Genomic DNA, 28,000 nt, shown 5'->3' on the forward strand with positions numbered 1-28,000 from the left:
TTAGAGCCCAGCCGCAATTCCAAGCAAACCAACAAACTCCACCTTCGAAAACTCCATTACCACAAGAGAACGACTCCAACTTCGTGAACGCCTCCACTTTCGCATCCGTCATCTACTTTCAAACAGAGCAAGTCATCAATTTTGGTTCAATAACAAATTTCAAAACAATACCCCCTTTAGTTTAATTGTAATTGCTTATGTATTTGATGTGGCTTTCGGATTTTAATTTAGATCTAAAAAAGAGGAGCATAGGACAAAAAAATAGAAGGGAAGAAAAGAAGGATAGATAAAGAGAAAGCAAAATGGTACGAGATGCACAAACACTTGGGTGTGGGTGCCCGCATCCAATAGTTTGTCTGTTTGTGTTATCATATATATGCAAGTTAAGTATTGGCGTATATCTACTATTTACATAACAAATAAATATCAGCTATAAGACAAAATAGTGGTGAAATTTTATCTTTCCAATGATACAAATATTGTACCAATATTACCAATAATGGTTATAAATAGTAATACTAAAACACCTTATACTCTACTAAAATATAATACATGTATAATACTGCATTAAAAATATCATTGTAGCAATAAAAAATCACAAAAATTAAGTGAATTTATCAATTAGCCCTCCTATATGCGGGGGCGGAATAAGGGGGGCTGGGTAGGCCATGACCACCCCCTTGATTCAGTATAACAATAATTTTTTACATTCACTTTATGTCTGATCTTTGCTTCACAGCTCAATTGGTTAAGTAAATGAGTTAAGCAATCCGCACATCCAAAGTTCGATTCTTGGTGCTGCAATATTTTTAGCCCTCAGCTCACATTATTTCTAGTGGGGCTTGCTCCATCTTGGGAATCTAATTATTTTTTTGATTGAAAAAAAATCCCATTGTACATACAATATAGTAGTAATATTCAACACAACTATTTTTTTTTAACATATTATTTTATACTGTATTATTTAATTCGTAAGCTATATGACTACATGGTAGAATAGTAGTGTAGACACCCAAATGTGTCTCCCCAAAACCAAACCCAGTGATGAATACCTTTCATGCCATTTGATTATCGAACAAAGCGAAAATGTGAAAAGTCTAGTAATGAGGATGTTTTTATTAAAATATCTCTTCTTTCTGTTTTTGAAAATATTTTTTTCTTACCTTATTTATGAAAAACGTGCATTCCAGTTAAGTTTGGTCCATGATAAGGGTCCAATAATAGTGTATTTGGATGGGGCTTGAAAAGAACTTTCCAACGATATATTATAAGCCAATTCCGATGAATAATGAGGAAGTTATGGCCAAAATACTAAACTGGGCCCGGTTTGGTTTTTATATGCGACCCAATGATCTAGAGGAGGGCCTATTATTAATTATCATTCCTAAAGCTATTAGGATTGATTATATTTTTCTAGAATACTCTATAAGGTTCTTTTAAATCCTAATGGAGTTAGGATTGATAATTATGTTTCAAAGAGTTTGAAATTGAATAAAACTACTCCTTTTTAGAATACTTGTTTTGTACGAAGTGGAATATATTCAGATTTTATTTTCGTGCCTTATAATCTTTATCCAAATTTTATATGGTTGGATAGATATTGAAATTATCTTTCCAATGATATATTATGATATTAAATCCGATTTCTAACGAAAAAGATATGAATGAGATATGAAACTCTATCAAAAACTGACACCCTTCCACTATTTTGGCCATACCTTTTTATATAAACAATATTTTAAACTGATTCTAATTGGATTGGAAAGTAGACTTCAAGAGATTTCCAACGACATATTATATGCCTTATTTGGACTTTCAGATCAAAAGATATGATAAAAACAAAAACGTGTGAAACTGATTATTAGCGTCTGACGACAAGCATTAGCGCCTGGCGCTAAGGCTTGGCGCCTGGCACTAACCTTCAGTGTCTTGCGCTAATTACCATCGTCTGACGCTAATTGTGTTTTATTCTCGTTGAAACTCTGATTCGTTTTTTTATCCATCCGACTGATTTTCTCTATAAATAGCCTCTTAAAATTCTGTTTTCAATCATCAATTTTCATCAACAACTATCAACTCTCTAGTTTTCTTATTCTCTTCTCTCTCTAAGCTAAAGCTTATTCTCTCTCTCTTTTCTAAACCAACCCTTTTACAAACACAATTTCTCATACATTAGCACTAGACACACCTAGCCAAGTTCGAAGTTGCCTTCGCCCTAGACGTGAAAGGTTTTAATTTATGAGGGTTTGGTCCCAAATCTCTCTTTCAATTATTTAATTTAATTGTTGATTTTATATTTTCCTTGAAGTTACTAACGCGTGTATTTTGTTATTAGAAAGAGGTATGAGGCATCCAAGTAAGTGCTTTAATGGTTTTATTGATATTATGATATAGAAATCATGTCTAGGTTGTTATTATGATTCCTAGTGTCATGTTAGGGCGTTTTGATCTTCCTAGTATCATGTTTAGGGTAACTTTAATATCAAATATTCTTATTATGATTCCTGCGATGCTTCCTATTTTCTTTCCTAATATTCATGTTAGTATCATGTTAGAGTTTAAGTTTTGATCTTTATTGCTTAGTGACATGCTAGGGTTTGTTATTAATCTTGTTAGTATCATGCCTAGGATCTTGCTATTATTATGCTTTAACATGATCATGAATATTATTATGTTGCTTGATATATTTATTATTATTGCTTGATCACACCTTTTATGCATGTTTAAAAGGGAATTTGTACTTGTAATCACGCTTAATAAGATAATTAATAAGATAATTCAAGTGATCGCCAATAATAGATTTATTTGTGCATTAATATTCAACCAACATAGATAAACAGGTTTAGGGTTAAACCTATTGATTGCATGTTAGTCAGAAAGAGCACATGAATATGATCAGAATAAAGTAGAGGCCTATTATTAGGGCAGGTTCAATCTCTTTTAGGTTGGATTTGTACCTTCATCCCCGAACTACAAGTCTTGGTTCTACAAGTCTTGGAGTTGACGATCTCCTGGATCGTTAAGGGGTGTAACCTTCACCTCGTGAACGGTTTACAAGTTCCTAAAACTTGTTGGCGACTCTTTTGCTCTATCTTCTTTCCCTTTGGACGCCACCGTACTTTAGTGTATGATCATAATGGGGTTCAAGTTTGGGGTAATTCTTGAAATATTCCCTACAAGTAGTATGAAGAAGTTATACAATTTTCCCTTTCTCGTTGGATCATAAACAACCATTTCATATTTGATCTTGATTGGCCCTCCTAATATAAGATTTCTGGTTCCGCCACTGCCTATATGCATCCCAAACAAATAACATCTATGCGCCTAATTGCACTCATATATGCATGCTTTCTCTCTATCTCTCCCCTCATTACATGAGTCCTTATCTTTATTTCTTTTTATCTTCTCCACGTCTTAAATCGCGTACCTTTCTATCTTGTTATTTTGTATCATATTAGGGGAACGGATGAAGTATTAATTATACTTCGTATTTGGTTATTAATGTGTGGGATAAAATATTGAGGCAAAATTTAACAAATGCCTTGGTGTAAGAGTGGACTAAAGTGAATATATTATATTTACAAAATTTTATACACTAATTGCTCTGCGATTTTTGCATGTATTCCAAAGTTAATGCTACTTTAAAATATACAGAGTATAATAAGGGATTGTTTTGTTCACCTTATTTTCACTTATTTCAAGTCTAATAAGTTTAGATAAGTTCATCATTTTTCCTCTTTTCTCTCTCCAAAACCCTAGCCTCCATTGTTGAATTTTGAAGGGGCTTCCATCGATTTTAATCGGTGGAAAGCCCCAATCCTTGTTTTCTTTATTGTTTTTTAGGTTTATAATAATGCTTCCTCTTTTTGGGAGGAACTTTTCTCCCAAGAAAGAAAGGGTTTCCGATCTCCTTCGAAAGACAAGGGTTTTTCGACCTCCTTCGAAAGACAAGGTTTATCTCCTCTTTTCGAGGGAGAAATTTCTTAGTTTTGAATCTATGGTAGCAGATCTAATGGATTATTGTGAAATTATTTCGTTGGTGAATAAGTTATCAAGTTTTCGAATACGAACAGATGAATCAGAAGGAAAATATCCTCACGGCTACAAAGGATCGTTTGATTGTCTCTCCAATAAGGCTGTAATTTTCAGCGATATAAGCGGGAGATGCTCCGCAGTGCAAGATCTACTCAACGATCGTAGTTTTTATGAAGGAAAAATTTATTTGATTCAATATCTTATGTATTTGTTAACGTCGAATCTCTATTGTAAATGTCGTATGACTTTTAATTAATGAAATATTTTTGCTATTAAAAAAAAAAGTTTAGATAAGTTCAGTTTAGTCAAATAAGAAAAAATAAAGAGGTGCTCAAGTTCAAATTACAACTAAAATAAGTTTTAATAAGGTTAGATAAATACAGGTAAATTCAGATAAGAAAAAATTAGGTGAATAGAATCCGTTATCTATTGCCTTCGGCTCTTTAGCGCTAACTTCTTTCTTTTGCATTCTTACCTTACTCTATCACATTACTTTAGATCCAATGAGAAGTTTTTTTAGAATGGGACGGATGAAATTTGCACAAGTTTTTTATTTTTTTTTTAAATATGCATATTTTTTACGATTTTTTTTTGGTGAACACGAGGGGAAAGCCCCAAAGAGAGAAGAAAACACCTAGAACAACAACTAGAAAGAAAAAAAACAAGCACGAAAAGAAAAGAAAAAGAAAATTACACAACCAACTACCATACTAGGCTGCTAAGTAACACACTACAAAGCAGTCTCTTATTCTAAGTCAAGGAGCTTCGAATGGCACCATCCTAGCTTTGTTACTCCCCTCAAGTCCTCCAATAAAACGGTTCGAAAATCCTCCGGGACCGCCTCAAAGATGACTATCTTCTCTATAGCCGTTACTCCATAATTACCTAACCAATCTGCGGCCCGATTAGCTTCTCTGTAGCAATGACTAAAGGTAAGTTCCCAACCACGCTTCGTAATTAAGGAATTACACTTACGTAACAAATGTATATAGGGGGAGTTAGGTGGAATAGGATCCACCAACATACGAACAATAACCTCGGAATCAACTGTAACTTGGATTTTTCGATGATCTCCATTCCAAGTTATAGCAAGACCTCTCATCACCGCAAGCAATTCAGCCTTAGTATTCAAACAAATCCCACAGTTTGAAGCAAAACACTCAAGCAACTCACCTCAATGCCCTCTAATTATACCACCTGCACCAGCTGGTCCAGGGTTGCCACGAGAAGCTCCATCTGTATTTAAACGAACCCAAAACTCACGAGGAGCAATCCATCTGATCAGAGCTTCAGTTCGTTTTCTTTTTCTCACATTGTTTCCAACAATATCTCTCTCAAAGGCACGTCGAATATCTCCTACTCGAGCCATTATAAAGCTGCATTGATCAAGTGGAATTACAACATCATTCTCGAAACTTCTCTCATTTCTCCATCTCCACAACCACCAATAAGCAGTGGCAAAGATTAAATTCCAATCACTGTCTTCATTAGCCTTCGTTGGGTTCAAATTATGCATGATCCAATCTTGAAAATTCAAGTTTTTCCATCCTCCATCATTATTGCTTCCCAACTTACGCTAAATCATTTTTTCTGCTGGGCATTCCCTCAAAATGTGATTTATATTTTCCTCCACATAGCCACATACATAACACCTAGGATCAGCCGTAAGATGTCTAAGAAAACGGTTTGCATTAGTCATAAGTTTATCATTGAAAACTAACCATAGAAATACCCGAATCCTTTGAGGGGCTTGGAGTTTCCATATATTATTCCATTAATATCATCTCAAGGGCAGTCAGCATTCCCTGTCCTGATTATATTAATAGCAGATTCCAATGAAAAACCACCTTTTGTCGAACTATTCCACACAATGCTATCAATGGCTTCATCAGCAGCTATTAATTCATGAGAAAAAAATTTCTTGAACAACATTTACTGGAAGTAAATCTGCAAAGCATTCCAGCTTCCATCCAATAGCAGGATCCCACATCTCTTCAACTGTGCACCCAAGAATTGAGTCAGGGGGAGCAGTTATGACTGAATCTATCAAAGGAGTTTTGGTAGCCCACCATTGATGCCAGAATGAAGTTGATTTGCCATTTCCCACAGCAATGTCAATCCTTTTGCGAAGAACATCGATGTTCTCCACTATACCTCTCCACGCATTTGAGGAGTCTGGTTTGTGTTGGAACATCTCAACATCACAGCTCCCTTTGCAGTATTTTTGTTGAATAACCCGAGCCCATAGTGAGTTTGGTTCTGCTAGCACTCTCCAACCAAGCTTGGACAAGAAGGCAGCGTTGACTTGCCTCATCGAACGCAATCCAAGTCCCCCTGCATTTTTAGGTGGAGCCACTTTATCCCAAGCTACCAAATGCATTTTCTTTTTTGTATCCGTGCTGCCCCATAAAAAGCCTCGAATTTTTCTATCTATCTTGTCACAATCCCTCGAGGGACCGAGTCGTTTGCATAGCATAATAAGGCGTAGATGATAGAGTAGATTGGGTTAGAGTTAGACGCCCTGCCATCGATAAAACTTTGGATTTCCACCCTGCAAGCTTGGTATTAATTTTATCAACTAAAAATTGATAATTTTCCTTTGTTACTCGACCATTGATCGTACATCGATCTTGGTCTACATTAGCTTCATACATCGATCTTGGTCTACATTAGCTTCACAAAAAATATCAAGACAATTTTTCATACATCGATCTTGGTCTACATTAGCTTCACAAAATAATATAAGATCGTCTGCAAAAGCTAAGTTCAAAATAGGAGGCCCTCCAACACTAGCTCTTGCTGGAATCCAACTTCCTAACTTGCACTCTCGATCAATAAGGTGCGCTAGTCGTTCCATACATATGACATATATATAAGGAGAAAGGGGATCTCCTTGGCGAATTCCTCGAGAAGGAGAGAAAAATTTCGTAGGTTCACCATTCCATAATATACTCAATTTTGTAGAACTAATGCACAACATGATAAGCTCGATGATCCGATGAGGCAAACGAAGTTCAAGCAGAGATTCCCTAATAAAAGACCAACGGAGATGATCATACGCCTTTTTGAAATCAATTTTCACCGCCATTAATCCTCTTTTTCCTTGATTTCTTCGCATAGTATGAAGCATCTCTTGGACAATAATGATATTGTCCGGAATTTGTCTTTTCGGGACAAACCTACATTGTGTCGGAGAGATCAATTGAGGTAAAAGAGGTTTCAATCGATTAACAAGAACTTTGGTCACCACTTTGTAAGTTATATTACAAAGTCCAATGGGGCGGAATTGGTTCGCTTTATGAGGGGTTTCCACCTTCGGAATAAGAACCAAAAAAGCTTCAGTAAGGCTAGGAGGAAAATTGCGCCCTTCCAAAATCTCCATAATTGATTTCGTGACACTTGGATGAATAGTCTCCTAAAATTTTTGATAAAAAATTGGTTGAAATCCATCCGGCCCAGGAGCTTTATAAGGGTCCATTTGCACAATAGCCGCTTGAATTTAACATATAGCAAATGGTCTGGTGAGGAGCTCCCAATCAGGTTGATTGACGTGCGGAAAATAGTCCAGAAGCAACCCTAAAGTGTTACCTCTTCTATCCCCTGCATTAGCCTCTTTTGAGAATAAATCACGCCAATAGTTCATGACCAAAGTTTTCACCTCGACTTGATCACTCACCCAATTTCCCTCACGATCTTGCAAGGTCTCAATTCGATTCCTTCTTCTTCGAATAATGGTGGATAAATGAAAATATCGAGTATTACGATCACCATCGCAAATAGCCTTAACTCTTTACTTTTGGAACCATAGGAGCTCCTCTTGCTCTAACACTTCATTCATCTTTTTCTTCAATTCAGCTTCGAGTTTGAGCAAATGGAGAGGAGCAACATTAGCCATGGCACGTTGAATCCCTTCCAATCGAGCCCAAAGTTCTGATTTTTTACGAAAAATGTTATGAAATTTTTCCTTGTTCCATATATTCAACTCTGCTGCAAAAACTTTCAAGAATGGAATAAGGGGCTCATTGTTTTTCCATTTGTCACACACAAATTCTTCGAAAGAGTCGTGCTTAAGCCAAGCAGCTTGGAATCTAAATGGTTTCAAAGCTCTTGGGATAGGAGAAAAACCATTCAGAGAGATCAAAAAAGGACAGTGATCCGAAGTTATGCGAGTCAAATTTCGAACTGCTCCTTCTTCAAACCTTAAACGTCAGTCTTCATTAGCTAATGCCCTATCCAACTTTTCTGCTTTATAGGTAGCCTCCGATAGACCCCTACTCCAAGTGTGCTCCGGCCCGGAACTACCAAGATCAATGAGGTGATTTTCATCAACCCAATCTGAGAACGCCTTACATTTTTTTCCATCTCCGAACCTCTAACACCAATTCTCTCTAACATGCTCAAAGTGTCATTAAAATCTTCAGCTAACATCCACGGACCAGTAAATGTTCTACTGATATTTTCTAGCTCCCTCCATAATTCTTTTCTTAAGATCGAATCGGGGCTAGCATAAATTGCTGAGAAAATCAAAGGGTCCTCTTCTCTTTTTTTAATTTCCACAGTAATATGTTGAGAGTGATTATCTAACACATTCACCTCAATCAGTTCTTCTCTCCAGAAAAGCCATATACCATCACTAAAACCTTGGGAATCAACCCTCGTTTGGCCCGAAAATCCAAATTTATCACAAAATTTCTGAGCTTTTTCACTACTTATATGCGTTTCTACAAGCGCTAAAATAGTTGGGTCATTAATTCTAATTAGCTCACTAATTACGGCTAATTTACTTCCAACACCTTGAACTTTCCACAGCATGATTTTTATCGACATATTAAACATTGGAAAAATAGGGAAACGATCATACACATTACTAGGAATGTTAGGCAGAAGACTCACGAACGCGTCTCTCAACGCCTTCATTGGCCCATCTGTTTGGATTAGGACTTCCACTGTCACCAACATCTCCGAAGGATTATGTCGAGGTGGCAGGAATGAATTCACTTGGATCTGCGCTTTGTCTGTCGAGGGATGCACCTTGATTGGTGTTGGACCATCCATCGGATAATCCATCAATGCCCCGTATGCAGGAGGAATTCGAGTTACCAAGGTGATGGGAATTAGAAGGGGATGCAATGTGGTCACTTGAGCTAGATTTAACCTGTTGTTTCAAACGAGAAGGAGTGTGAGACACAATTGAGAAACCACCCTCACTAAATTGAACACCAGGATGCGAAAGACCAGTGGCAATAATTGGCTCAATATTAACAATATTTGGCTCAATATTTTCCTTATTTTTTTTGGTAACCAAATCTTGAAATTTGTTAAGAAAAGATTTTTGATTGGGATTACCCAATATTCTATCATATTCCTTGTTACCAATTTCGTTATTGGTGTTGTAGGGAATAAATTTCAAGCGTTAAAACCCTTAGCTTGAACCCCACTATGATCATACACTAAAGTACGGTGGCGTCCAAAAGGGAAGAAGATATAGCAAAAGAGTCGCCAACAAGTTTTAGGAACTTGTAAACCATTCACGAGGTGAAGGTTACACCCCTTAACGATCCAGGAGATCGTCAACTCCAATAGGTCTGGAACCATGACTGGTAGTTCGGGGATGAAGGTACAAATCCAATCTAAAAGAGATTGAACCTACCCTAATAATAGGCCTCTACTTTATTCAGATCGTATTCATGTGCGCTTTTTGACTAACATGCAATCAATAGGATTAACCCTAAACCTGTTTATCTATGTTGGTTGAATATTAATGCACAAATAAATCTATTATTGGCGATCACTTGAATTATAATCAAATTAACCCTAAACAAGATTATTAATTATCTTATTAAGCGTGATTACAAGTACCAATTCCCTTTAAACATGCATAGGAGGCGTGATCAAGCAATAACAATAAAATATAATCAAGCAACATATAAAAATCATAATAAATTATAATCATAATAATAATCAAAACAATAATCATCATAATAATAATTATAATAATCATAATCATAATAATCATGTTAAAGCATAATAATAGCAAGACCCTAGGCATGATACTAACAAGATTAATAACAAACCCTATCATGTCACTAAACAATAAAAATCAAAGCTTTAGCCCTAACATGATACTAATAATCATAAATATTAGGAAGAACATAAAAGGCATCATACTTTTAATCATACTTGATATTAAAGTTACCCTAGACATGATACTAGGAAAATCAAATCGCCCTAACATAACATTAGGAATCATAATAACAACCTAAGCATGATTTCTATATCATAATATCAATAAATCAATTAAAGCACTTACTTGGATGCCTCGTACCTCTTTCTAATAACAAAATACACACGTTAGTAACTTCAAGGAAAATAATAAACAAACAATTAAGTTAAATCATTGAAAGAGAGATTTGGGACCAAACCCTCAGAAATTAAACCTTTCACGTCTAGGGCGAAGGAAACTTCGAATATGGATAGGTGTTTCTAGATCTTGCGAATGTGGAATTTTGTATGTAAAAAAAGCGAGATTAGAAAAAAGAGAGAAAGAAATGGATTAGAAGAGAATGCGAGAATTGAAAACTGGTTGTAGGTGAAAATTGGTTTTAGATGATTATAATTGAAAACTGGTCATAGGTGAATGAAAAACGGAGTTTTTAATACGTTATTTATAGAGAAAATCAGCCAAAAAGATAAAATAAACAAAACAGAGTCCTGGCGCACAGAAGAACGAACCAGCGCCAACGCTGGCTGCAGGCGCCAAGCGTAGCGCCAGGCGCTACAGCTGGCGTTTGGCGCTGATTTCAGAAATTCACGCGTTTTCTAAAATCTGATAAAAATTACCGTACAGGAGGATAAAATCGTATTTTCCTCAAAAATGCTCTTTGATTTTAATTAAAACTCTGAAAAGTCAACATAAGTCTATTTATCAATGCTAATTGAATTAGGAATGAAAAGAACCTTCTAGAAGAATCTAGAAGAAAAAAAATCATTCCTAATTGCATTAGGAATGATAAATCTATATTAGGCCCTCCCCTAGATCATTGGGCCGCATATGAGGCTCAAACCGGGCTCAGTTTAGTAAATTGGCCATAAATTCCTCAATATTCATCGGAATTGGGCTTATAATATATCGTTGGAAAGCTCTTGTCAAGCCCCATCCAAATACACCACTATTGGACCCATATCATGGACCAAACAAACTGGATTGACTGTTTTCTTAAAATAAGTTTTCAAAAATAAAGAGAAGAGAAAAGAAATTAAAACTGTCCGCAATACTAAATTTTCCACACTTTCACTTCATTCGATTATGATTCGACGTGAAAGGTACTCATCACTGGGTTTGGTTTCAAATCTCTCTTTCAATTATTTAATTTAATTGTTTGTTTATTATTTTCCTTGAAGTTACTAACGTGCGTATTTTGTTATTAGAAAGAGGTACGAGTCAACCAAGTAAGTGCTTTAATTGATTTATTGATATTATGATATAGAAATCATGCTTAGGTTGTTATTATGATTCCTAATGTTATGTTAGGGCGATTTGATTTTCCTAGTATCATGTCTAGGGTAACTTTAATATCAAGTATGATTAAAAGTATGATGCCTTTTATGTTCTTCCTAATATTTATGATTATTAGTATCATGTTAGGGCTAAAGCTTTGATTTTTATTGTTTAGTGACATGCTAGGGTTTGTTATTAATCTTGTTAGTATCATGCCTAGGGTCTTGCTATTATTATGCTTTAACATGATTATTATGATTATGATTATTATAATTATTATTATGATGATTATTGTTTTGATTATTATTATGATTATAATTTATTATGATTATTATATGTTGCTTGATTATATTTTATTGTTATTGCTTGATCACGCCTTCTATGCATGTTTAAAGGGAATTGGTACTTGTAATCACGCTTAATAAGATAATTAATAATCTTGTTTAGGGTTAATTTGATTATAATTTAAGTGATCGCCAATAATAAATTTATTTGTGCATTAATATTCAACCAACATAGATAAACAGGTTTAGGGTTAATCCTATTGATTGCATGTTAGTCAAAAAGCGAACATGAATACGATCTGAATAAAGTAGAAGCCTATTATTAGGGCAGGTTCAATCTCTTTTAGGTTAGATTTGTACCTGCATCCCCGAACCCTTATTTGGTTCAAGACCTTATGGAGTTTACGATCTCTTGGATCGTTAAGGGGTGTAACCTTCACCCTGTGAACGGTTTACAAGTTCCTAAAAACTTGTTGGCGACTCTTTTGCTCTATTTTCTTCCCTTTTGGACGCCACCGTACTTTAGTGTATGATCACAGTGGGGTTCAAGCTAGGGGTTAACTCTTGAAATTTATTCCCCACAGTTTTTGGCGACTCCACTGGGGAGACACAAATGGGTGTCTATAGGTGTCCAAATCTTTTTGATCTCTCTTGAAATTATTCTTCAAAGATATACCCAAATCAATAGTTGATTCACCTCTAAGTCTATCTCCATACCGAGTTGTCCATTAAGTCCTAAGGAATTATCCTTGATCACCTCATTATTATCTTCTCCTAAATTAATTGCCCCTTTGATTACTAAATCACTCTCCCCATTTGAATATTCAACTAAATTTTCCTTATTTACAGCCGTATGGTTAGGCCTCAAGATTTCCTTTTCCGTTTCCATCTCATGTTCTTGGTTCAAAACGCTGAATCTTGACCATTTGCTATTCACTCGCTTGTTGGACCCTGCTGCACCTTTAGCACTGTCAGTTGATTTTTGTTGAGCCACTTTGGGCAAAGTCTGAGGTTTTGGCACATTAATTCCAACCTTGGACTTAGCATTCTCTGTTAATTTCTGTTGTCCATCGCCTTTGGACTTAGGAGAATATATCCTAGTATTCCTTTATACCAACATCCAAGAACCAAATTGGTCACGCTCCTCCGGCCTAACAACTGAACTCTGTTTTTTAGCAGGATCATCAATACGCTTGAGAGTTCTATCTCCCTTGTCGTCAATGATTACCTCAAATTCACAATCACTTTCTTTATGACCTAACTTGCCACATTTGAAATAGATTTGCTTTAGTCCTTCATATTGAATTCTCCATACTCTACCATTGAGTCTGAATTTAGAAAGCAATGGCTTGGACAGATCAACTTCAATACTAAACCTAACATATTGTCCTCTGCTCATTGATTCAGTGTTCTTGTCAATGCTAATCACTCTGCCAATCTTTGATCCTATTTTATGCAAAAATTTCTTATCAAAGTACTCCACCGATAACTAGGGAATACGAACCCAAGCGGTTAAGAACTTGATAGGAGCTTCATCCGCAACGAAATTAGGTATCCATTTTCGAATAGTAAGATAACTATCCCCAATAATCCACGGGCCTTGAGTAAGAACATGATGATGATCCTCCATGTTGGTAAATCTTACCACATAGTAATCAAAACCTACATCCGTCAGAGATATGTCCCCTTTCAGATTCCATTTGAGCCGTAGTCTTTTGACAAAGACTTCATAACTGAATTTCTTATCAAATAGCTTAATGATAAGGGCATTCTGCCAAGGGAGGCGTAGTCTTCTCTTTTCTTCTTTCGTAAGCAGAAAATTAGGGCATGATTCATCATCAGAATCACAATCCAACGGGACATCATCATCAGATTCCCAATCGTCCACCATCATTGATTGACCATAACTATTTCCAGCCGCACCATGACCTTTACCAGTCATATGCTTGTGGGAAGATCGATGTTCTGGTGGAGTTTTATCCACCTCCATTTCAGCCGTTTCAGGCACGATTTCAGTCTCCATTTCATTCATCTGATAATCAGCATGATTGCTAGGAGAATTCTCTGGAGTTCTCTTGAATTTTTTATCCGATCTTGACATTTGGTCTTTTTCTTGGGGGAGCCCCAGTTTCTCTTCTTGAGAAACATTTAGTGTTTCTCAAAATGGCAAGAATTGTAAATAAAAGCAACTTTAATAATATTTTATTATTTTTGGTTGCTGATTCACTCATGTCCCTCATTCCCTTCTCTCTCCTGCTTCCTTCTTTTGAACTTATCAACGTAACAATGGTGGAATTGTTACCCAGATTAGACAGCAACCCACCACCACAGCATAGACCAACCCCAACCCACCATCTTGACAGCCATTTCCGGCAGTTTCTTTCGGCGGCTTTGCCGCCGAGTTCTACGAAAACCCTAAGAAAAGTGGAGAAAGAAAGGACATTGTTAACCCTAGAGGGTAAGTGTTTTTTTAACCTCAAAAGCTGCTTCAATGGTGGAGAGAAAGGTGCTTCAATGGAGGAGAGAAGTTGCTTCAATGGTACATCTAAAATGTCAGTAATTGTGGAAAAGGAGAAAAAAAAATTAGAGAATTACATTTTTATCCCTGATTTACTAGCTAAAAAGACAAGTTTATCCCTATGAGAAACACTCCTTGTTTCTCAAGAAGAGAAACTTGGAATTACCCCTTTTTCCTCACTCGAAAGCTCTTTCGCTCTCCGCTCGCTCTCCATATTATTTTTTATCATGGGTGTATATATTTTTTATCATGGGTGTAAATTGATTTATCCAAAAATATAGTGAAACCAAGCTGGGAAAATCTAATATGATGATTTTTTTTTTTTTTTTTTTGAAAACAATCTAATATGATGATATTAGTAACAAGACTAGAGCTGTCTATTTAGATAATTTGATCGGGTTTGGGTCGGGTCGATTCGGGTAATTCCGTAACCCATACGGGTTGGGTTCGGGTTGGGCATGCTTGAGTTGGGCACGTCGGGTCATACATCTTATCGGGTTTCGGTCGGGTTACATTTAGGTTGGGTGAACAATAGGTCAGTTTTTATTCAGGGTTTCAGGAGTTAAAATGGGTTAGCGGAATTCTCGGGTTCGAGTCGGGTTTGGTTGAAGTCAATAATTTGCGGATTAGAATCAAGTCGGGTCATTCTCGGGTTTGAGTCGGGTTCGGTTCAAGTCAATAATTTGCGGGTTATAATCAGGTCGGTGTAGACACCCATTTGTGTCTCCCCAAAACCGAACCCAGTGATGAGTACCTTTCACGTCGAATCATAATCGAATGAAGTGAAAGTGTGGAAAGTCTAGTGTTGCGGATAGTTTTAATTTCTTTTCTCTTCTCTCTGTTTTTGAAAACTTATTTTAAGAAAACAGCCAATCCAGTTTGGTTAGTCCATGATATGGGTCCAATAGTAGTGTAGTTGGATGGGGCTTGCAAACACCTTTCCAACGATATATTATAAGCCCGATTCCGATGAATATTGAGGAAGTTATGGCAAATTTGCCAAACTGGGCCCGTTTTGAGCTTTATATACGGCCCAATGATCTAGGGGAGGGCCTAATATGATTAATCATTCCTAATGAAATTAGGAAGGTTTTAGTCTTCTAGAATCTTCTAGAAGGTTCTTTTCATTCCTAATTCAATTAGCATTGATAAATTGACTTTTGTTTATTTTTCAGAGTTTTAATCAAAATCAAATAGAATTTTCGAGGAAATTATATGATTTTATCCTCCAGTACGGCAAACTTATCTGATTTTTCGAAAACGCGTTGAAAATAGGCTTGGCGCCTGACCCCAAGCTTTGGTGCCTGGAACCAGGCCTGGCGCCTGGCGCTAGCCATTGGCGCCTGGCGCTAGTGTTGGTGCCTGGCGCCAGCTAGCCAGGGTTTGCGCCAACTCTTTTTTTGTGCGTCAGACTCTATTTTGTTTATTTTACCTTTTTGGCTGATTTTCTCTATAAATATCGTATTAAAAACTCCGTTTTCAATCATCAATCACCTACATTCACCTACAATCAGTTTTAATTAGCATTCTTTAATCTTTTAATTCTTTCTTTCTTTCTCTAAACTTTGTTTTTACATACAAAATTCCGCATTCATAAGATCTAGAAACACCTAGCCATATTCGAAGTTGCTTTCGCCCTAGACGTGAAAGGTTTAATTTATGAGGGTTTGGTCCCAAATCTCTCTTTCAATTGTTTAATTTAATTGTTGTTTATTATTTTCCTTGAAGTTACTTATGTGTGTATTTTGTTATTAGAAAGAGGTACGAGGCATCAAAGTAAGTGCTTTAATGGTTTTAATTGATGTTATGATGTAGAAATCATGTTTATATTGTTATTATGATATTCCTAGTATCATGTCTAGGGTGATTTTAATATTAAATATGATTGCTACGATGCTTCCTATGTTCTTCCTAATATTTATGATTGTTAGTATCATGTTAGGGTTAAAGATTTGATTTTTATTGCTTAGTGACATGCTAGGGTTTGTTATTAATATTGTTAGTATCATGCCTAGGATCTTGCTATTATTATGCTTTAATATTAACATGAACATGATTATGATTATAATTTATTATTATTATGATTATTATAATTATTATTCATTATATTGATTATTATTATGTTGCTTGATTGTTTATTTTTATTGCTTGATCACACCTTTTATATATGCATGTTTAAAGGGAATTTGTACTTGTAATCACGCTTAATAAGATATTAATAATCTTGTTAGGGTTAATATGATTATAATTCAAGTGATCGCAAATATTAGATTTATGTGTGCATTATATTCAACCAACATAGATTAAACAGGTTTTGGGTTAATCCTATTGATTGCATGTTAATTGAAAAGCGCACATGAATACGATCAGAATAAAGTAGAGGCCTATTATTAGGGCAGGTTCAATCTCTTTAAGGTTGGATTTGTACCTTCATCCCCGAACCCTTATTTGGTTCTAGACCTTATGGAGTTGACGATCTCTTGGATCGTTAAGGGGTGTAACCTTCATCCTATGAACGGTTTACAAGTTCCTTAAAAACTTGTTGGCGACTCTTTTGCTCTATCTTCTTCCCTTTTGGACGCCACCTTACTTTAGTGTATGATCACAGTGGGGTTCAAGCTAGTGGGATTAAAGCTTGAAATTATTCCCTATAGTTTTTGGCGACTCTACTAGGGAGGATTTCTATTTTAATTCCTGAATTTGTTTCGGCAATGATTCAGAAGGAGTGGATGAGATTCGAAAAGTTCTAAGTATTTCATGTACGTAATTTTGATTAACATTATTGTCATATGCATAAAAAAAAGATCTCATTGGAAAGACCAACCGTAATGAGTTAAAAACATAAGATTTTACACGTAGGAAATTTGAGAAATATCTTTCACAACTAGGACTGAAATAGCACCGCGTGAAACAAGAAAATTTTATCGAGCACAGAAAGCTGTTGAGGCATGTGGGAAGTAGCGTCAGGGGCCAGAGCTTGGCGCCAGCATTTTAGTCGTAGCGCCAGACGCCAGTATTGGCGCCAGGCGCTACAGTTAAAAGCTGGCGCTTGTCTCTGATTGCTGGTGCCAATTTCCCCCAATACCGAGCCAGAAATATGCATTCTAATTTCGACCGGTTTTTCGTATTGTTTGCTCGATCCTACTTCCTGATTGAATTTTTTCTCACTTTTCTGAAACCCATATGTGTTCTACATATGGACATAACCCTCTGGGAATTCATGCTCCATCTACCCGATTGAACGCTCCGTGCAACAAAGGGTACATCCGAGAATGTTGAATTCACCAAACCATGGAAGCGAGTTTTCTCTAAAACTCGCGGTGTCGTCCCATCCACTCGCGCCAACCCTTCACGGTTAGGCTTTCGCGCGGTGCATCCGGAAAATTAACCATGGACCCTCTTTGATTAACCCATATCCCGAACTATAGAGAACTAGAGCCATGGTTAGGTTGCAAACGCATTGCATCATATTGTGCCTACTTGACTAATTGTGCATTATTTGTTGTGCATATATATTCTATGTTTCTCTTAACCGTTTGTTGACTTTTGTTGAGACTAAATAAATTAATGACTTAAAGAACTTTGCCTAATTAATTAAATAATTAATTAATTTGAGTCAATAAAGTCTAATATTTTAATCGGAATTGACCTAGTACGACTTTAGGCATATCCCAATTGACTAATAACACCGGAAACAGTCCCAGACCGAAGCTCCAATACTGGCGCCAAGGTCTGAGCTGTAGCGCCACATTATGGAGTGTAGCGCCTGAAGACAGCTATGTCGTCTGGCGCCAAGCTCTACAGTGCGACGCCAGTCCTGTCGTTTGGCCGATAGTTCGGATTATTGGTCGAGTCATCACCTAGGGTCTAATTAATCAGTTTTCTATTTAATTCGGTTAAATTTTGTTGTAAATAGTACTTATTTGAGTCAATGATCGAGTTTAGGCACTAAGTCCATGGTTTTACACAAGAGTCCAAACATACCACTTACACTCAACGCACACACCAATCCACATACTTTGACCATGTTTAAGAGAGTCTCGTTCGCGCGTTTTTTCCGTCATTTTTTTTAAGGGGGTAAGTCGGATATTAATACTCCAATAAAAAAAAAACTATACTTAGTTCCCTAAACATATGCACGTTATTTTCTTCCTTAAAATAAACCGTAAAGTCAAGTTGATTCGAGTCGAGTAATTACAACGCAAAATGGTTTAATTTACAGCGCGTGGTCAAGAAAGGAAGGACGGTTAATCAAAGACAACCTCTTCGTACAAGTCCAACTTTTCGACAAACCCATAGCTCGCAAGAGAAAATCTAAAACTATAATGGCAACACAAGAAGAAGTCAATGATCTTAAGAACCAACTGGCTACCGTGACTGAGACACTGAAGCTTCTCGCACTCAAGATTGATGATCCCGTGAAGCAACAACTGATGGACCTCATGCAAGAGAGTTTAAGCAAGTTGTCTAGCGACTACAAGTTTCAAGAGCTTACATCACAAGGGGTCTCGGTGGACAAAGAACTTCTTCCGCAGAAGTTCAACGCCAACGACATCCCAAAATTCAGAGCAACTGACAACCTATACTTTCATTTAAGAGCATTTGAAACAATAATGAGTATCAAGGGTATTGATAAGAAAGTGTTCCCTTTTCTGTTCTCACTATCTCTCGAGACCGTTTGCCAACAATGGTTCTTTTCTCTCGAGAAAGAAAAGACCTCTACCTGGGAGTCTATAGTAAACACTTTCGTTGATAGGTACAAGTGCAACATTCAAGTCGAGACTGACCATAGGGAACTTGAAATCCTCAAACAGAAAGAGAATGAAGGCTTCACCTCTTTCTTTAACAAGTGGAGAGAAACCTCAGCAAAGATTATTGAGGTGCCAAGTGAAAAAGAGTTTGTGAGACTGTTCATAAAAAATCTCCAAGAAAAATATTCCAAGCCTCTCAAATATCAAAATAACCTCCATACCTTTAAGGCCGTTTATGACATTGGAATCAATATTGAAGATGACTTGGCTAAATTAAAAGCTGCCAACAATAACTCTGATATGTCTATTTTATATAGTATTTTACCCCCGTCCCTTGGTCACAATTAGTAGTGTTTTTGGCTCTTTAGGGCCACTTTTATTACTAATATGTGTTTTCTAGTGTTTTCGTAGTTTTGGTTAAGTTTTGTAGGGAATTGCACCTTTGGAGCATTTTCCTGGGATTTTTATGAAGCAACTACGAGCATTGGAAGAACACGACCATTTTTGGAGCCCAAGGCCGGCTAGAGCCATCGAGCCGGTGATTAAGGGCTCGGTATGTGGAATACCGAGGTTTGGACCGAGTATTCAAGACCCGAAGAGGAGATCCGGATTGGGCCGAGGAGTCGAGCCCAATCGGAAGTCCAAAGCCTCGAGGAGCCACAAGGGCCCGATCGGGCAAGCTTAGCTCGATCGGGCAAGAAGCGCAGCAAGCCAAGGACGAGTGGCCCAAGGCGCGCCCGATCGTGCGAGGGTTAGCACGATCGGGCGGTGCTGCTGAGGAGAATGTGCTAGCAAAAAGGCGCGCCCGATCGGGCGGCCTCTAGCCCGATCGGGCGCGTGTTTCTGGAGAGGTGTTTTTGACGAGCAATTAGTTTCTAATTAGGAGTTGTTCTTAGTTTTGTTTAAATACGTTTCTGTACGGATTATTTAGGATCTTCTTCTTTTTCTTCTTCTCTTAATCCTTTTCTCTTAGACTTTCTCTCTCTACTTAGTCTTCTCTCTCTAAACTCTCTCTCTAAACCTTTGTTATTAATTCTTTAATTAATTCCAGATTTATTTTGGTGACGATTTCTCTTCCTTTAATCTTAGTTATTTATTTTATTCCTTTGATCATGATTTATTTGATTGCTTTGTTTAGTTTAGTTTTTAATATGTGTGAGTAGTTTTATTTCTAGGGTTATGGGGATCTAATAAATAATATGAAGGGGTAAATTGTTGTTGTTAATTATCAATGCTAGATTAATTTCCTATTGATTGATTTAATGCTCTGTGACTAGATTAGGCCTATCTTTTATGCATGAGTTTGACAATATTGATTCAAGAATCGAGAGATGAGAATTAATGTTTAGGTCTAGTTTCAATAGGCGAGTTAATTTATAAATGGTTAAGTAAAAAATCGAGAGATGAGATTTAATACCAATAAATTAATTGTGTGATTGTAATAAGTAGCGAGAGCCCTTTACAATCTGGTTAATTGATGCATTGATGATTGACTATTATTGATTGTTGGTATTGCATGATGATTTCTTATTTGGATTGTTTTAATGTTTTACAATTGCGGCTTGTAAAAGTATAGCAATATTAAATTGATGAATCGAGCAGATGTTAATTTGATATTAAAGGCTATTTTCAATAAGAACTTAGATCTAGTAAATTGCGAGAGCCTGTTAGATCTATGTTGATTAATAAATTGCGAGAGCCTGTTAATCATGTTATCTATGCCATGTCAATGATTGATTACCCTATTTTACCCCGGAGTATTATTTATTGGTGAACCTATGCCCTAGATCCTTTTATATATTATTTTCTCCCTTTTCCTACTCTTTTTAGTTTAGTTTCATATTCAACTTTTAATATTGGTTACTTAAATAATTTAGATTATAATATTTAATTAGGAGTAAAAAGACTTGTTTCCCTGTGGAGATCGACCCTACTTCCCTATCTACCTTAGTTAGTGATTTAGGAATTATTTTTGATTAGGGGATACGACTTTACCCTGTCAAACTCCAATAGTGGCTAGAAAGGAAAGAAGAACGACAATCCTTCTTCTTCCAAAACCGCCCACTCAAACAATGTTAGCACCTTTAATTTAGGAGAAGTCCTTGCTATGAACAATCAAGGACAGAAGAAACCATTTAGGAGGAACTTCACTCCTATTGGTATGAGTTATGACACCGCATTTGATCGATTAAATGCAAAAGGTCTTATAACTCCTATTGGACCATTTGGGGACCCACCAGTTGAGAAGAGGTCGGCTAATTGGAACCCCAATGCACACTGCAAGTATCACCAAGGTAGGGGCCATCTCACCGAAAACTGTTGGAATCTTAAGGAAGTTATCCAAGACTTAATCGACAATAACAAGCTGTCGTTGCCCCCTGCCAGTAAGAAGCCAAGCATTGACAATGCACCTCTCGCTCATACCCTCGCTATCTCCGATGAGGAAAACGAGGTTGACCCCTCATCTCTCATTAGACCTATCAAAGAAATCCGTGTCAAAGGAAAAGAAGAGGAAATCTTTTTTGATGTCAAGGATAACCTTCCAGAACCAGCAAATAAGGATGATATACAATTGCTCACACTGTTTATGAGGGAAGTATCACAACTACTACATGAAGCTCTCAAAGCTATGAACGAACTCCATAAGAAATATGATGAGCTTGCACTTCCGAAAGATGAACCTAAAAGAGAATTCACACCAGTGAGAACGACTTATGAGGCAAAGCACTTTCCCTTACAAGTCACTGAAAAACCCAAGAAGAGCAATAGAACTTACACTCCAATTGGGATCCCATATGCACAAATGTTCGAAATGCTCTCCGAGAGTGGCGAGGTCAAACCTCTCGAACCAAGACCATTCGAATCATTGAAAAGGACAAATAGATATTACTGTCAGTATCATCAATCAGGGGGTCACACTATAGAAAACTGTTTCAAATTCAAGGATTTGGTTCAGAAAATGATTGATGAAAAGAAACTAGTCCAAGTTCAACAAGAAGAGGATGCAACCATCAATGGAGTTTGGGACAGTGATGAAGAAGATGTCTATCTAAAGGACATAGTAGGACCTTCACCTTCTGTGTTATACACCACAGATGACATTTGGGCTGAAGAAGACTCATCGATAGACGTCCTCACAAGATCTGGGAGAATGCAACCTCCCGTTTCAACACAACCTATGCCAACCACACAACAAGTTCCCATACCTATCATTGAAGATAATGATATTGTTAAGCAGTTTAAGAAGACAAAGGTTGAGATGAATGTATGGAAACTTTGGAAACATCTCGAGAACATAGGTTGGCTGTAATGAATGCCTTGGACAAAATCGGGATAGATTCTGACACTACTCCTGAGGGACTAGCCAACTTCCTCACAAGTGACATTCCTAGTCCGGTTAATTTGATCACCTTTTCTGACAAATATTTACCCCCAAAAGGTGACAAACATTACAAGGCATTAAACCTCACAGTAGTTTGCAAGAGGATGAATGTTCCTATGACCCTTGTAGACAATGGATCGGCCATCAATGTCTGTCCACTTAGAACCGCGAGGATGCTCGGCATAAGGGACAAAGATTTAACTCCGTCCACACAAGGAATAAGGGCCCACGACAACACTCGTCGTCAAGCTCTTGGCAAGATCATCCTAAATGTAACGGCAGGAGCAATAGAACATGCTACTACTTTCCAAGTAGTGGACATCAAAGCTTCATTCAACTTATTGTTGGGACGCCCTTGGCTTCATGATCTAAAGGCCGTCCCTTCATCTCTCCACCAACAAGTAAAAGCTATAGTTGGGGAAATTCCAATCACCATAGATGATTCGCCTATGAGAATCAAATCCATAGAGAATCCAATCATTAATGTGGAGCACGATGAGGATGATGAAGATTTATGGGGCTTTAACGAAGAAGTCTCCTTAATCCAGGAGGATGAAAGGACCCTTCTTTGCCATGACCTCCATTCAAACATGATTGTCAACGCCATGCTGAAGAAACAAGGACATTTTCCCGGGATGACCCTAGGGAAGAAAAAAGGAATGGCAAAACCGCTAGAGTCACCTGGCCTCCCTAAGTTAGACACTTTCGGACTTGGTTTCGAACCGACTCGGAAAGATCTCAAGCGAGCCCAAAAAAAGTCAAAGGCACGTAGGGACGCTCACATTCAAAAGAAAGCAATTCCAATGGATCAGTACCCTCTTACGCTTAATGGCCAGTTCATAAAAGAAGGAGAGGACTATCCATGCCATGAATTTCCCAAGCCATTTGTTGTAAACGGAATACGACAACCGGGATTCGAGATTTTCTTGGATTGCTACTTCACTGATGAAATCCCAACTCCCGTCCACAAGGAGAAAGCACCCCCATGCTTTGACTTTAACGTCATGGGATTACTGTTTGGGCGAGAAAAGAATGAGCCAACTTATAAAAAGGATAACTCCTCGCTCATTCAAACAGTCCTACAAAGTGAAAGCTTCGACCCCTCGAAGCTAATTACTCCAGCTGAAGGATCACTACAAGGGTGGCGCAAGACTATCAAGGTGACTACTCCAAGTGGAAGGAAGATATCCATCACGACAGGGCAAGGACCGATGTTTGAGGAGTCGTCTGAGTCAGAGTCTGAGTCGGAGTCTCTCCCTCTAGAGTTTTCTAAGTCTTTAGTAGTAACACCTCCCCCTCCTATTTCTTCTCCTAGGATAGTTAGTGATCCAGTCCCTAAGGACATATCACTCTTTGATGTAATGATCTCAGAGTATAATAATATTTCTCATTTTCCTTACCTCTCGTGTTCTTCTCTAACCCAAGATGACGAGCATTGCTTAGCTAACAATGAAAAAGACAAAGAGATTATTAAAGCAATGGAAACACTAAAAAAGAAAACACCGGTAATTGAAGAAACTGAAACAGTTGATATCTTAAATGATTCAACTCATAAAAGAGAAGTTAAAATCGGATTAACATTGAATAAACAAGAAAGAACCGATTTAATTAACTTACTTAAAGAATTCATCGATGTATTTGCTTGGTCATATGAAGATATGCCAGGCATTAATAGAGAAATAACTTAACACACTATACCACTAATTCCAAGAATGAAACCTGTAAAACAAAAGTTACGTCGAATGAAATCTAACGTAGCACTTAAAATAAAAGAAGAAGTTCAAAAACAGATAACTGCAGGTTTCATCAAGGTATCCAAATACCCCGAATGGGTCGCCAACGTCGTCCCAGTTCCGAAGAAAGACGGAAGGGTAAGGATGTGTGTCGACTATCGAGATCTAAATAAGGAAAGTCCAAAGGACGACTTCCCTTTGCCACACACCGATATTCTGGTAGATAACACGGCAAATCACGCGCTTCTTTCGTTTATGGATGGATACGCAGGTTACAACCAGATTCTCATGGCAGAAGAAGATATGGAGAAAACAACCTTTATAACGCCATGGGGCACTTACTGCTACACGGTAATGCCATTCGGGTTGAAAAACGCGGGTGCTACTTACCAACGTGCAGCAACTGCTTTACTTCATGACATGATGCATAAAGAAGTCGAAGTTTACGTCGACGACATGATTGTATAATCAAAAGACCGTCCAGGCCATCAAGTAGCCTTAAGGAAATTTTTCGAAAGGCTAAGAAAATATAATATGAGGTTAAATCCATCTAAGTGTGCTTTTGGAGTCACCTCAGGCAAGCTCTTGGGTTACGTCATAAGCTCTAGAGGAATAGAGGTAGACCCAACCAAGATCAAAGCAATCATGTCAATGCCACCGCCCAAGACTGAGAAACAGATTCGAGGATTTATTGGCCGGTTGCAATACATAAGTAGGTTCATATCAAAACTGACGACAATATGTGAACCAATCTTCAAGAAGCTCAAGAAGAATGTACCAGTAATATGGGATGACGAGTGTCAAAAAGCCTTTGAAAAGATCAAAGCCTATCTCGCAAATCCTCCCGTATTAGCACCAGCACTCCCCGGAATACCCCTTAGGTTATATTTGACGGTTACCAAAGAGACAATGGGAGCTATGCTAGCACACGAGGTAGAAGGCAAGGAGAACACAATCTACTACCTAAGCAAAAAGATGCTCGAATACGAAGCACGCTATACACTGCTCGAGAAGTTGTGCCTCGCCTTGGTGTAGGCCACAACTAAGTTAAGACATTACATGCTGGTGCATACCGTCTTCGTAGTCTCCCGATTAGATCCACTCAAGTATCTATTCGAGAAATCTACACTCAATGGACGCATTTAAAGATGGATAGTCAATCTAACCCAGTTTGATGTAAGATTCATGCCACAAAAAGCTGTCAAAGGATCCGTGGTGTCAGACTTTCTAGCAGATTTTCCAATAGAAGACTCGACGCCAATACAAGACAATGAATTTCCAGATGAAGACCTAATGGTTACTGAAGATGATACTTGGACCTTGTATTTTGACGGAGCCTCAAACCAAAAGGGATGTGGCGTTGGAGTACTACTAGTATCACCTAAAGAGGAGTATGTTCCAATCTCCATAAAGCTTGATTTCGACGTTACCAACAATGCTGCTGAATATGAAGCATGCGTGGTAGGCCTTGAAACAGCTTTGGCATTAGGAGTAAAGAAGTTAAGGATATTTGGAGACTCTTCTTTGATCATCAATCAGATATCTAAGAGGTGGAAAGTAAGGAGCGAATGTCTAGCCCCTTACCAAACCTATCTGGAAACTCTTACAGATCATTTAGAGAAGGTAGAATACACATATCTACCTAGAGAGGAAAACAAATTTGTTGATGCCTTGGCAAGATTAGCCTCAATGGTTAGGATTCCCACGGAAATCGAGCAAATGCCTCTAACTATTGAAAAAAGGCACAAACCAGCATACATCCAGGCCATAGAAGACGACGAAGTAGTCCAAGGCGAAGAAGAAGAAGAAGAACTGTGGTACACAGGCATACTCAATTATGTCACCAATGGAGAATACCCTCCTCATGTTGACAAAAGAGCAAAACGAGCATTAAGACTTTTGGCTTCTCAATATGTACTCATAGACAACGAGCTACATAAAAGGGTACCTAAGGGTCGAGCTCTCCTATGTGTAGGAAAGAAGGATGCACAAAGAGCAATGAGAATAGTCCACGAAGGCATCTGTGGCACTCACATAAATGGCAAAATGCTAGTCCAGAAGATAATGTGAGAAGGATATTATTAGACTACAATGAATAGGGATTTCCATCAATATGTAAAAAGATGCCCTAAGTGTCAAATTTATGCAAATTTACAACACGTTCCTCCATCCTTGCTCTACACCTACACATCGCCATGGCCATTCTCTACGTGGGGAATTGACATCATTGGCAAAATCACTCCCCCAGGAACAGGAGGCCACGAATATATCCTAGTAGCAATCGATTACTTCACAAAGTGGGTCGAAGCGCAATCATACGCTAAACTCACTACAAAACATGTAGCACTCTTTATCGAGAGAAATATTGTTTGTCGATACGGATTCCCACATGAAATGATAAGTGACAATGGAACTCACTTTCAAGCCGAATGTGAAGACTTGCTACAAAAATACGGCATTCAACATCATCATTCTTCCCCTTATAGACCTCAAGCAAATGGAGCAGTCGAGGCAGCTAATAAAAATTTAAAGACTATCATCGAGAAAATGACGGAAAATTATAAGGATTGGCCTGACAAACTTCACTTCGCATTGTGGGGTTACCGCACGTCAATCCGTACATCAACAGGAAATACGCCATTTTCCTTGGTATATGGAATGGATGTCGTACAACCTGTCGAACTAGAAATACCATCTCTACGCATTGCATTAGAGAGTAAACTCGATGAAGTTGAATGGGCTAGGGCAAGATATGAAGAATTGATTTTACTCGATGAGAAACGACTAGAAGCTCTACATCACACACAGTGTTTCCAGACTCGTATGGCTAGGCATTTTAATAAGAAGGTCAAGACAAGAAATATCAAAGTAGGGGACTTAGTGTTAAAAGCACTAAGGAAAAATGTTTTAGATCCAAGGGGTAAATTTAGACCTAGTTGGTCTGGACCCTACATTGTCAAAACAATCCTGTCAGGAGGTGCAGCAAAATTAACTGATATGGATGGCAATGAATTCTCGAACATGACAAATCTTGACCAACTTAAGAAATACTACCCATAATTACTTGAGTAGGATACTCAAGAGAGCTATGTTAGGCCTGATTCCTTAAGAAAGGATACGTAGGCAACCCTTTACGGGTGCGGCCACTTTATTTTTCGACATCTCCGCGTTCCAGAATTAATTGAAAATTCAACAGAAGGTCGGCGAATTATCGACGTCGCAGAGGAAAACCTGGCGCCAGCCAACAGCCATCAGCGCCAGCCGATGAAATTAGCGCCTGGCGCCAGACTTCAAACACAGGCGCCAATTTGGAAATAAATTCTGGGCGAATTTCGTTGTCTTTCGGAAAATTTTCGACTTCCGTACTCGAAGAATTTCTGGAAAATTAATTTTTTGGTTTTCATTGCTTTAATAAAATAAATTTAAAGTACATAATTTAATTAAAAGATGAAATTTCATTAATAAAATAAACTTACATTATTGATGGAATTTAAATAAAGCTGAAACAAATAAACTTTAAATTAAATAAAAATATTCTAAGTCTAATAATTTAAAGCTAAGCAATGCTCCTAATCTTTCTTTTCCTTTCTAGCCCTTTTCCAATTTTTGTCTGCCTCCTCCTCCTCATCCATAACTTTATCTAGTAGGCACCCTTTAGAGGACCTACATTCAATCTTAGAGTAGATAGTCTCCCCTTCAGCTAATACTCCATGTTTCTTTTCCACCTAAGTCTTTTTATCTATGGTGTTAGCTTTCCTTTTTCCTTTATCTTTGATAGCACCTTTCTTCCTAGGCATTG

General features: G+C 37.6%; 1 protein-coding gene across 1 annotated transcript; it reads right to left on the reverse strand.

Moving 5' to 3' along the window:
- Positions 1-7,825: 7,825 nt before the first annotated feature.
- Positions 7,826-8,994, reverse strand: LOC145632716 (uncharacterized). The gene is made up of 2 exons (XM_081685059.1): positions 8,366-8,994; positions 7,826-8,141 (listed from the first exon to the last, which is right to left on the reverse strand). The coding sequence occupies exons 1-2, from the start codon at positions 8,992-8,994 to the stop codon at positions 7,826-7,828; spliced, it is 945 nt and encodes a 314-aa protein (XP_081541185.1).
- Between the last annotated feature and the right edge of the window lie 19,006 nt (positions 8,995-28,000).

The sequence above is a fragment of the Chenopodium album genome, chromosome 5, assembly GCF_948465745.1.
Source record: "Chenopodium album chromosome 5, dcCheAlbu1.1, whole genome shotgun sequence".
Lineage (NCBI taxonomy): Eukaryota > Viridiplantae > Streptophyta > Magnoliopsida > Caryophyllales > Amaranthaceae > Chenopodium > Chenopodium album.

Coding starts and splice junctions, on each gene's coding strand:
- LOC145632716 (XM_081685059.1), bottom strand. CDS start 8,994: ATGTTGGTGACAGTGGAAGTCCTAATCCAAACAGATGGGCCAATGAAG. Junction 8,142..8,365: donor GTAAGGCGTTCTCAGATTGG/GTTGATGAAAAT, acceptor TCCTATCCCAAG/AGCTTTGAAACCATTTAGAT.